An 11,897-nucleotide genomic window follows, 5' to 3' on the forward strand; every position below is an offset into this window, starting at 1 on the left:
TTCCATTTAATCACTTCTTCCATTTATCCCATCAACCGGGGTCGGGTCATCATGTAAGCATCTACCATCTTTGTCTGCGGTAGCATTAAGGTCCACTTGCTTACCATCTTCTTTGATGCGATCCATCCATCACTTCCTCAGGGTCTCTTTCCTATCGTGCTATCTTCACCAAGTCCCCTTCATTCATCCTCTGCACATACCTGAACTGGCGAAGTCCCGATTCCTAGATTTTGTCAGCCACATCACGGACTTGGACTTCCACCCTAAAGCTTTCCTTTTGACATCTCTCTCTTTGTGTAACTCCTCTTCTGGCACTCATGTTGAACACCTGTAGGCACTGAACTTGGCCTCTCTGTTTTGGCCATGCTTCTGTTCTGTTCTCCACAGTTCAGTCTCAGTGGCGGATGTTTGTTATACACAGCCCTTGAGATATTATTCCACACTTTTCCAGCATTCCCCAGTCTGGACTGGGACTCAAATTCAAGCTCACCATTTTCCATAACCCAGCCGCCAAAGTACTTGAATTGGTTGGTCTGGTTTAATTCCACTCCATTAAGTTCCATGTCAAGTTTCCCTGTGGCGCCTCTACTGACCCATGACCTCAGTCTTAGTCAAGCTCAGATGCCAACTTAACTGATCATAGCACTGGTTTATTATTTTCTCTAGGTCTTCTTTTGAGGAGGCCCTTATTGCTATGTCATCCGCATATAGCGGCTTCTCCCCTTTTCCCACTGACATCTTCCTGCTGACGCAGCCCATCAAAATGATAAACAGCAGCAGGCGGAGGGCCAAACCTCTACCTCAATCCAACCTCTACCTCAAAGGGACTTGTTCCACAATATGTTCTGATCTCTGTTTTAGGTGATCTACACTGAGCATTCATCATAGCTGTTAAATCCGTAGAAACACCATATTTCCTCAGCACTGATGTGAGCATCCTTCCGTCCACTTTATCATAGGCCTTCTCTAGGTCTATAAGAAGCTATCCTGCTGGTGCTTGAGCTGCTGCTCCATCTCTTGCCAGTTTACAAACATGGCATCCGTGCGCCGCATCCTTTCCTAAAGCCACACTGTTCTTGGTAAATGAGGGGTTACACCATTCTTCTAGTTCTAGCATCCAAGATATGTTCCAGTATCTTCATCCCATGTGACAATAGCTTTGTCCCTCAATAGTTCCACATTCCTGGATGCTTCCCTTCTTATGTATTGATACCAGGATAGACTTGCACCAGTCTTTTCTTGCCATACAGCTTCAATCACTTTGATCCATTTCATGACACTCTTGCCCAAGACTTTCACCAGGTCTCCTGTCACTTCATCAGGTCCCTCTGCCTTATTGGTCTTTGTCTCCTGGACTGTATTTCCATTTCCTCCTCTGTTATGTCAAGCTCAGGCACCGCATTAGGATCATATGTTGGCAACACCACAAAGGGTTTGCCTCATTTAAGTGACTCTCAAAGTATTGTTTCCACTTCTCCTTCACTTGTTCGGGTGTTACTAGCAGTCTCCTCTGATCACCATTCACGAACAATGTCACATTACCATCCTCCTTTCTTTTGTGCCTCATTTTTTCAGTGCTGCTGAACTTTCTGCCAGCCAGCTGTGGGTCGTTTACAAGCTCAGCGTACAAACTGTCTAGCACTCTCTTTGCCTTTCTTCACTGCCCATTTGGCAGCTCACTTTGCTTCTTTGTATTTGCTTTCATTTATGCTTGATGGGTTCATTTCTTTTCTTTATGCACCATTTTCTTGTTTTGAATTGCTACTTGTACTTTGTTGGTCCACCCCTACTCCTCTCCTTTGGTTTTCTCCATCATCCATAAACCTCTTCCACCACAGCAATCCACATTCTTTAGAGGTGGTTCCACTCCTCTTCAGCTGATGCCAAATTTGTTTCCTGACACAAATTTCATTCTGCCACTAGTGATTCTAATTTTGACCTCAAACACAACAAAAGGCTGCTTTGATTGGTCTCTCAAGAGTGCCATCATTTATGATGGAGATGATGCAGAAAGCTCACACTAGCTGGTGTCATTCATCCCATAAGGGTCTCACTTTAAAGGAAGTAAGACTCTGAGTCTGGATCTTTGTTGACTGTGCACTCAAGGTGCTTGCCAGACAGATCAAGAGGGAGAGAATTCCTTTCTCTGAACCAGTGTGCATCTCCTGGGGCATTCTCTGTTGATTTCAGTATATGTTTGGAAGGGAGGGATGGCCCAGTGCATAGGGTGCCAGTGTGGGACTCTGGAGACATGAGTTCAATGTCTGGCTTTGTCACACTAGGCAAGTCACTTCACTTCCAAGGGGCTGTGAGGATAAATGCACTAAAGTGCTCAGATACAATGCTGAGTGGGGCCATAGACAGCTACAGTATGTGAATGTCGTGATCCTGTTTTCTCTGTTCTGCAGCTTTCCATGTGTCTGTCTGTTTACAGAGGCAGCTGCAGTTCTGCAAGGCGGCACTGAGGTAGCCTATTCCACAATGTACATTCACTCATATTTGGTTATTTTTGCTTAATCTAAAACAAAAGTCAGTCTCCAACTGCTCAGTGTCTGGGAAAGCTGGAACTGTGCATGGCTAATCTGGGGGTTGGCACCAGGCCCTAGTTTAACGCCTCTGAGTTGGGGGTTGTTGGAGCTGGGCTTGTAGTGTCCCCTGATATTTCAGAAGTGACAGATACTTACGAGTTGAGCAGAAAGGTCTCGCTTCCCAGGAGCTGCAGGCACTCTGTGAGGTGTCACCCTTTCATATTGGACCACATGTGCGAGTTTCTCCGATGGGCTGGCAAAGACTCCTGTAAAGACATTCAAAGGGTCAGGGATTTCTGCAGAGTTCCCTAGAGGGGTACAGTGCTGCATGATGTTACAGGGAGGTAGAGCAGCTGTGCTCAATAACCCCATTAAGGCTTGTTCCTGATCCCAGAGAGGGGGACAGAGCAAGGCTGGCTTTGTAGCTCCCTGCCCCTCCGTATTGCCCTCACAGCTCATTGTTGGCTGATGTTCTGCTGTTTCCTTACAGTATGCACAAAGCATGTAACATCCACCATGAGCCCAAGGCACTAGCAGGCAGCAGTGAAATGCCAAAGATGGACTAGCAGCTCCCCTGTCCTGTATTCTGCACTCTTTGGCCACAGAGCCCTTTCTAGATGGTGTCCCCAGATGGTGAACAAGGACAGGCCAATCTTTACAAAAGAGAATGAAAATCTTAAACAGTGAAAAAATATGTGGAGGCTCCAAGACTACACACGAATATAATACTTGTACAAAGTAGGTCTTGCAAAGTAACATCTGAAAAATCATAATTTGTTAGTCAGCGCTGTCCTAATAAAATGTGTGTGACACATTGAAAAGTTGTAAGATTCCACTGTATAGTGATTTTAACACATGTTCCAAACCGAGGCTGGCAAGCAGGTCTGTCTCAAACAGAGGAATGGGTGCTCTGCTTAATTTGCATTTAAGCCATAGAGTCATTGAGCAAGAAGAGAAACGAAGGATAATCAAACAGGTGAGGAAGAGCAGCAGAGAACATCCTTTCCTGTAGACTTTCTGTCTCCTGAATCTCAGCTGGAAATGTTTCCCAAGGGTGAGGGCTGACACTATAAAAAAGAGGGACAAACACCCCAAGGTCCCCTCCTCCTCTCCCTTTCTCTCTATCCATCTATTCACTGCACGAGAAGGGACAAAGGTAGCAGCTATTAACCAGACCAAGGGAGTCTGGTCTAAGAAGTTTGGCCAGTAAGATGATTGAGAACATATGGTGAGAAAAACTTTGCTAACTGTGTTTTATCTTTTCTTTTAACCATTTCTGATTTTTATGCCTCATTGTACTCACTTAAAATCTCTCTCTTGGTAGTTGATAAACTTGTTTTATTTAATCCAGTGAGTTTAAACTGAAGTTTAAACTCCAGTTGAGATAAGTGTGCATATTATTTCTATTAATAAAATGAAGGACTTTATATGAATTTGTTTTGTCCAGGAGAGGGCTGGGCAATACAGGACATATACTTCTGGGGGAAAATCTAGGACTGAGGATATGTTGGGGTCACCCTGCAGTATAACTGACGTGTGGCTGGCTGGCTGAAGCACATATAGTCATAACTGGAAGTGATTTGCATGCTGGAGGCTGTGAACAGGTCAGACTGAAGGCTACAGCAGCAAAGCAGTGTAGGTTAGAGGGCAGGGGTGACACAGCTACTCATTAGTCTGTACTCTGGGTATGTCACAAGGTGATTACAGCATAACCTCAGGTTTTGTTTTATTTTGTTAAGAAGCCAGTTGCTAGCTTCTTGACTGCAAAGCACAGCTTGAAAATGTGATGTCCAAATGTTCAGAAAGCAGAAGGCAAATACACAGGACCCCAAATTTATTATTTTTTAAATATCTCATGATTTCTGGGGCCTTACTCATGATTTTTTAATGCTTGAGGTTGGCAATACTTTGTTGTGGATTTTGTAGGATGTTTTGCATTTACGCTGAATCAGGCTCTCTAATTCACCAAGAAAGGAAATGTCTGTGAGGGACAGAAAGACAGCAAGCCACCCCACGACTCCTATAGTGCTGCACAGTTCATAACCCATAGTGCTGCCTAAAGCTTCACACCCTACACTAGAAGGCAAGTTGAGTATCTTCCCTCTTCCCCCACACACCCAGTTTGCAAACAATTTAACTAAGGGACTGCACAAGATAACATCTGGCAGAGTTGAGTATAGGACTCAGGACTTTAACATGACACAGCCAAGACTTCAGCCACACTGCCTTTCACAATAAATGTGCTAGAGCTATGTGCTTGGCTAGCTAACAACTGAGCCAACTGCTAAGATCACACTGCTCTATCATCACCAGGAATCCTAACCACCAAGAATCTACTGCTACCTGGCCAGAAGTTGTATAACTCACAGGCATAGTGTGTGTTGTGGCCCCCCTCTAGTGGCTGCTCCATATAGAGGATAACAAACTGTTACCAGCTGCTACTTTAGCTCAAGTAGTAGAGATGTGGCTGGAGATCTGAAAGTCCAGGCTTCCAGCCCTACTGCTGGTCCCCAGGGACAGCATATTCCATAGGACTGATTGCATATGATGCAATTTATTTTTCCAGTTTTCTTCTTTATAAATTGGTTTGTTTGATTAACACAGTGAGAAAAAAGGCCTTAAAGACCCTGGCATGCCATTTGTTGGCCACTGTTCACACATTTCAGCAGCGTGACCCATGGTGGTAGGTTTGACAACTGTATGAAGCCAACAGTCCCCATATCAGCTAGCCATGTTGGTTAGTTACCTTGCTGGAGCACTGGGATCCCCACAGGATGATGAACAGCAAATGGAGAGCAGACCACATCGTTCTGCTGGCGCTAAGCAAGCCTCCCCACAGTACATTTCGTGCCTGAGCCAGAACCAAAGCTACTCTTCTCACTACCCCCACCCATTTGTGAGTCACAATCTCACTGCCAGTGCAGGCTCGGTCCTGGCTGTCATGATGTAGCTACTTTCTCTAAAGTGGCAGCTCATCTGGGATGGATCAGATGGGTACATGAAAGCCATTTGCTGGCAGTACTTTCTGGTCAAACCACAACAACAGCCTGTAGATGGTACCTAGGTATCCCAGCCTGGCTATCTGGATGAATGACTGGGTTACCCAGAAGACTGGCTGGGCTGACAGATATAAACTCAATCCACTCACGAGATCATAAGAACTGCCCTTAACCACACGTACTGCCAAGGCAGCTGGAAGTGCAGACTAAGAGTCCTAAAGTTAAACAGCTGGGGGGCTGGATGTTGTCTGCAAAGGGCCCACCTGCCCAAGGAAACTGGAAAGTCAGATGTGCCTGAGACCATGTGGTTGCTCACACGTGGCCTGTTCGGAATGCTTGAGACGTGTGCATTACAGAAGATGCGCACACTGTGTCTTGAAGGCAGGTCCGTACTGCAATCCCCTTTTTACAGAGTCGGTACTGAGGCACAAGACTTGCTCAAAGCTGCCCAGCAAGTCAGAGGCAGAATTACTTACAATTAGCCCTCAGGAACTCTTCCCTCTCATACCCCATGCGCACACCTCTAGAATAGACCAGAACTAAAACATCTTTCATGCTGCTGCTATGCCTCCGGGAAGGGGGGCTGCACTATGACATGGACACAAACTCCTTCAGCATGAGCCAGGTTTGAATTGATTTGTCCAGCCCTTGTACCATGCGGGTCATGGCTGGTGGTATTGGGTATGCACACAGAGCTCAGCCACTTTAATAATCCCATTTCATCCAGCCCAGTCAATGCAGGCCTATCAGAAATGGGGCTGGATGAGAGCTACCTGGCTGAGACACTGCTGAGCTAATACCTGACAGCTGGAAGAAGAAATAGCTATTGCTTGATGGAGCCTGCCCTTTGTCTCCCAGGCTCCTGGTGCTTCTAGAAGTCAAGGGAACACCACTGGCCCCAAAAGCTTTTATCCATCTGCAGTGGCTAGAAGGCTGTTTTCAATGACTGAAGCTGAAGCTAGACAGATTCAGACTGGAAATGAGGTATAAATTCATAACACTGAGGGTAACTGATCACTGGAACAATTTATCAAGGTTGTGAGGGATTTGCCATTACTGGCCATTTTTAAATCAAGATTGGATTTTTTTAAAGATATGTTCTAGTTCAAAAGGAATTATTTGGGGGCAGTTCTCTGGTCTGTGTTATACAAGAAGTCAGACTAGATCAGTGGGTTTCAATCTGTGGTCCACAGACCCAGGGGGGTGGAGGACAGACTATGTCTGAAATTTTTAGGGGTCTGCAAATTAAAAAAGGCTGAAAACCACTGGACTGGATGATCACAGTGGTCCCTTGAAATCTATGAATTTACTTTCAGGTTCAGGCTCTTGCTACAGGCATCCAAGCCTCTGTTCCCTTGAGGTTGGGTCACTGTGAGTAGCCATATGGAAACTCCAGATAGTGATGAATGCAGCAGCTTGCTTTCTGAGGCCTGCTCTTCACACAAAGCTGCACTAGTTTACCTAATGGGGTGGTTCTACATTGAACTAGTTAAGGCAGTTGAAAACCCGTGTGGGCAATTTAGATTTAATTTAAACCTAGCTTGGATCAATTTAAATTGATTCCTTGTTAGACCAATATGAGCCAGGCTTCTATCTTTTTAAAAGTGTGCAAACAAGAGTTAACTAGGCCAGGGGTAGGCAAACTTTTTGGCCCAAGGGCCACATCTAGGTGGGGAAATTGCATGCAGGGCCATGAATGTAGGGCTGAGGCAGGAAGTGCGGGGTGTGGCAGAGAGTGTGGGGTGCAGGAAGGGACTCAAGGCAGAGGTTTGGGGTGCAGAAAGGGTGTGGGGTGCAAGAGCGGGCTCAGGGCAGGGGGTTGGAGTGAAGGAGGGGTGTGGCAGGGGCTCAGGGCAGGGGTTGAGGGCCCAGGGCAGGGGGTACAGAGTGCAGGAAGAGGCTCAGGGCAAGGCATTGGAGTGCAGGAGGAATGTGTCAGGGGGATGGGGTGTGGGATGCAGGAGGGGTTTGGGGTGTGGGCTCCAGCCTGGTGCCGCTTACCTCAAGCAGCTCTGGGGTGGCAGGGGTGCGCAGCAGGGCTAAGGCAGGCTCCCTACCTGCCCTAGAATCATAGAATCATAGAATCTCAGGGTTGGAAGGGACCTCAGGAGGTCATTTAGTCCAACCCCCTGCTCAAAGCAGGACCAAACACAACTAAATCATCCCAGCCAGGGCTTTGTCAAGCCTGACCTTAAAAACCTCTAAGGAAGGAGATTCCACCACCTCCCTAGGTAACCCATTCCAGTTCTTCACCACCCTACTAGTGAAAAAGTTTTTCCTAATATCCAACCTAAACCTCCCCCTCTGCAACTTGAGACCATTACTCCTTGTTCTGTCATCTTCTACTACTGAGAACAGTCTAGATCCATCCTCTTTGGAACCCCCTTTCAGGTAGTTGAAAGCAGCTATCAAATCCCCCTCATTCTTCTCTTCTGCAGACTAAACAATCCCAGTTCCCTCAGCCTCTCTTCATAAGTCATGTGCTCCAGCCCCCTAATAATTTTTGTTGCCCTCCGCTGGACTCTCTCCAATTTATCCACATCCTTCTTGTAGTGTGGGGCCCAAAACTGGACACAGTACTCCAAATGAGGCCTCACCAGTGCTGAGTAGAGGGGAATGATCACATCCCTCGATCTGCTGGAAATGCCCCTACTTATACAACCCAAAATGCCATTAGCCTTCTTGGCAACAAGGGCACACTGTTGACTCATATTCAGCTTTTCGTCCACCATAACCCCTAGGTCCTTTTCTGCAGAACTGCTGCCCAGCCATTCGGTCCCTAGTCTGTAGCAGTGCATGGGATTCTTCCGTCCTAAGTGCAGGACTCTGCACTTGTCCTTGTTGAACCTCATCAGGTTTCTTTTGGCCCAATCCTCTAATTTGTCTAGGTCCCTCTGTAGCCTATCCCTACCCTCCAGCGTATCAACCACTCCTCCCAGTTTAGTGTCATCTGCAAACTTGCTAAGGGTGCAGTCCACACCATCCTCCAGATCGTTAATGAAGATATTGAACAAAACCGGCCCCAGCACCGACCCTTGGGGCACTCCACTTGATACCGGCTGCCAACTAGACATGGAACCATTGATCATTACCCATTGAGCCCGACCATCTAGCCAGTTTTCTATCCACCCTACCGTCCATTCATCCAGCCCATACTTCTTTAACTTGCTGGCAAGAATACTGTGGGAAACTGTATCAAAAGCTTTGCTAAAGTCCAGAAATAGCACATCCACTGCTTTCCCCTCATCCACAGAGCCGGTTATCTCATCATAGAAGGCAATTAGGTTAGTCAGACATGACTTGCCCTTGGTGAATCCATGATGACTGTTCCTGATCACTTTCCCCTCCTTTAAGTGGTTCAGAATTGATTCCTTGAGGACCTGTTCCATGATTTTTCCAGGGACTGAGGTGAGACTGACTGGCCTGTAGTTCCCTGGATCTTCCTTCTTCCCTTTTTTAAAGATGGGTACTACATTAGCCTTTTTCCAGTCATCCGGGACCTCCCCCGATCGCCATGATTTTTCAAAGATAATGGCCAATGGCTCTGCAATCTCATCCGCCAACTCCTTTAGCACCCTCGGATGCAGCGCATCCGGCCCCATGGACTTGTGCTCGTCCAGCTTTTCTAAATAGTCCCGAACTAATTCTTTCCCCACAGAGAGCTGGTCACCTCCTCCCCATACCGTGCTGCAGAGTGCAGCTGTCTGGGAGCTGACCTTGTCTGTGAAGACAGAGGCAAAAAAAGCATTGAGTACACTAGCTTTCTCCACATCCTCTGTCACTAGGTTCCCTCCCTCATTCAGCAAGGGGCCCACACTTTCCTTGACTTTCTTCTTGTTGCTAACATACCTGAAGAAACCCTTCTTGTTACTCCTAACATCTCCGGCTAGCTGCAACTCCAAGTGTGATTTGGCCTTCCTAATTTCACTCCTGCATGCCTGAGCAATACTTTTATACTCCTCCCTGGTTATTTGTCCAATCTTCCACTTCTTATAAGCAGTTTTTTTGTGTTTAAGACGAGCAAGGATTTCACTGTTGAGCCAAGCTGGTCGCCTGCCATATTTACTTTTCTTCCTACACATCGGGATGGTTTGTTCCTGCAACCTCAATAAGGTTTCTTTAAAATACAGCCAGCTTTCCTTGATTCCTTTCCCCGTCATGTTATTCTCCCAGGGAACCTTGCCCATCAGTTCCCTGAGGGAGTCGAAGTCTGCTGGTCCCTGCCCTGGTCCCACACCATTCCTGGAAGTGGCTAGCATGTCCAGCAGCATCTCCGTGGGGTGGGGTAGGGGTAGGGGTGGGGTAGGGCAGGTGGCTCCGCTGCATGCTGCCCTCACCTGTGGGTACCACACCCAAAGCTCCCATTGGCCATGGTTCCCCATTCCAAGCCAATGGGAGCTGCGGGGGGTGGTGCCTGCAGATGAGGGCAACACACAGAGCCCTCTGCCTCCTCCCCTTCCCCAGGGGCCACAGAGACATGGTGCCGGCCTCTTCTGGGAGCGGTGCGGGGCCAGGGCAGGCAGGGAGCCTGCCTCAGTCCCACAGTGCTGGCAATCCCGCGGACCAGACTGAAAGCCCTGATGGGTCAGATCTGGCCCACAGGCTGTTGTTTGCCCTCCACTGAACTAGGCTGTCTTAAAAAATGGTTTGAGCTAAGTAAGCATAATTTGTGCATGAAGACAAGCCTGTAGCATTGTCTCCCATAGAGGTCACATTACCACCAGGGCCAGCTCTAGGCACCAGTGCAGGAAGCAGGTGCTTGGGGAGGCCAATGGAAAGGGGCGGCACGTCTGGGTCTTCAGTGGCTATTCGGCAGTGGGTCCCTCAGTCCCTCTTGGAGGGAAGGACCGGCCGCCGAATTGCCGCCGAAGAATGAAGCAGCACGGTAGAGCTGCCACCGAAGTGCTGCTGATCGTGGCTTTTTTTTTCTTTGCCACTTGTGGCGGCAAAAAAGCTGGAGTCGGCCCTGATTACCACCAATTCATTTCTGAGTGCACTGGAAATTATGCAGCTATTTCACTAAAAAGCTGAGGTTTTTAATGGAATAAGTGAGAAAATGTATAATAAACTCAGTGCTCCAGCCCTGTTATTTTGATAGTTAGGTTTATTTATTTTATGCTGTCTACATAGTTTAAATTTTCAATATGAGAGATTTTTATAGTAACATCTGAGGCCTGGTTTACACTAGAAAATTTGGTCAGCATAACTACATCGCACAAGGGTGTGAAAAATCCACACTCCTGAGCAGCGCAGTTAAGGCACCCTAAATCCCTGTGTAGACAGTGCTATGTTGACAGAAGAACTAGCTATGGCCTCTTGGGGAGGTAGAGTAACTACAGTGACAGGAGAACCCCTCCCATCAGCGGAGCTGGTGTCTACACTGAAGTGCTACAGAGCCACTGCTGTAGTGTTTTAAGTGTAGATACAAGCCCTTCGAAGTTGGGAGGCAAAGCCAGAGGTTTTGGCAGCTGGGTGAAGCATTTGTGGCTTTTGGTCCTTTGTGGGCAGTTTGAAACAATGGGGTAAATATATTAGCTAAGTGTTTCTGAAAAAGATTATCAGCAGTGAAATCATACAGACAGCTGCTAGCAACCTTTATACTAAAATTCTTGCAAATTTATTTTGTTATACCTTCCAATGCCACCATTGGTTGCAGCTGGCCTTTGCAAGGTGGCAAGGAGAACGCCCTCTGGCTAGAAAAGCACCTCTTCTTTGTCCTATGAATGCCCATCAGTTTTGCTGAAATACACACTTCTGAAAAATCGCCACTTCCCTTCTCTTACTTGTGCCACTCGGGAAAAGTTTTCCACCTGGCAAAATCATAACCAAAAACCACCAACACTGGACAGCAACCAGCTCCATACCGGCTTGTCCCCTCCAAGCCCAGCACATAGCTCCACAACCCCTTACCCGCTTCCCTGGCGGCACGGGGCAGAAATCCCCCAGCTCCCAGCCGGGCAGGAGAACGAACCAGGCATTGTCCGACGCCCTGGAAGGTCAGCACATGGCCCCAGTTCCCCATTTGTGAGACCACAGCCTTCCCCCGCCCGGCCCCGGCGGCCAGTCCCTGCACAGAACAGGCACGGACCGTCCGCCCTCTGGCACCTCATGCCCCGACGCCCCTCGGAGCGGGCGGGAGGGAAGCGCAGCCCGAGCCCGTCCAGAAGCGCCGCTGCGGCTGCAGTCCCAGTTCCCCGACGGAGCCCGCCGCGGCCAGCGAGCGCACTCACCGCGGCGCCCCAGCGCCATGCACAGCGCCAGCAGGGCGAGGGTCCGGGCCATGGCGCGGCTGTCCCGCGCTGAGGTGCGGAGCGGAGCGGCGTGGTGCGCTGCGTTCCTCCCTGCCAGCCGCCAGCCGCCAGCGGCCCCG

At 48.3% G+C, this 11,897-nt stretch overlaps 1 protein-coding gene across 2 annotated transcripts in view; it reads right to left on the reverse strand.

The window, feature by feature from the left end:
• ADAM8 (ADAM metallopeptidase domain 8) overlaps positions 1-11,897 on the reverse strand; it is a 97,722-nt gene extending 85,825 nt beyond the window's left edge. For both annotated transcript variants that reach the window (XM_039481657.1, XM_039481656.1), the window contains exons 1-2: positions 11,758-11,897; positions 2,685-2,794 (exon numbers count right to left, since the gene is read on the reverse strand). In XM_039481657.1, the coding sequence (XP_039337591.1) occupies positions 2,685-2,794; positions 11,758-11,809 (162 nt within the window). In that variant the 5' untranslated portion in view covers positions 11,810-11,897. The remainder of the gene's footprint in view (positions 1-2,684; positions 2,795-11,757) is intronic.

This window comes from Mauremys reevesii, linkage group 7 (genome assembly GCF_016161935.1).
Source record: "Mauremys reevesii isolate NIE-2019 linkage group 7, ASM1616193v1, whole genome shotgun sequence".
NCBI classification, from domain to species: Eukaryota; Metazoa; Chordata; order Testudines; family Geoemydidae; genus Mauremys; species Mauremys reevesii.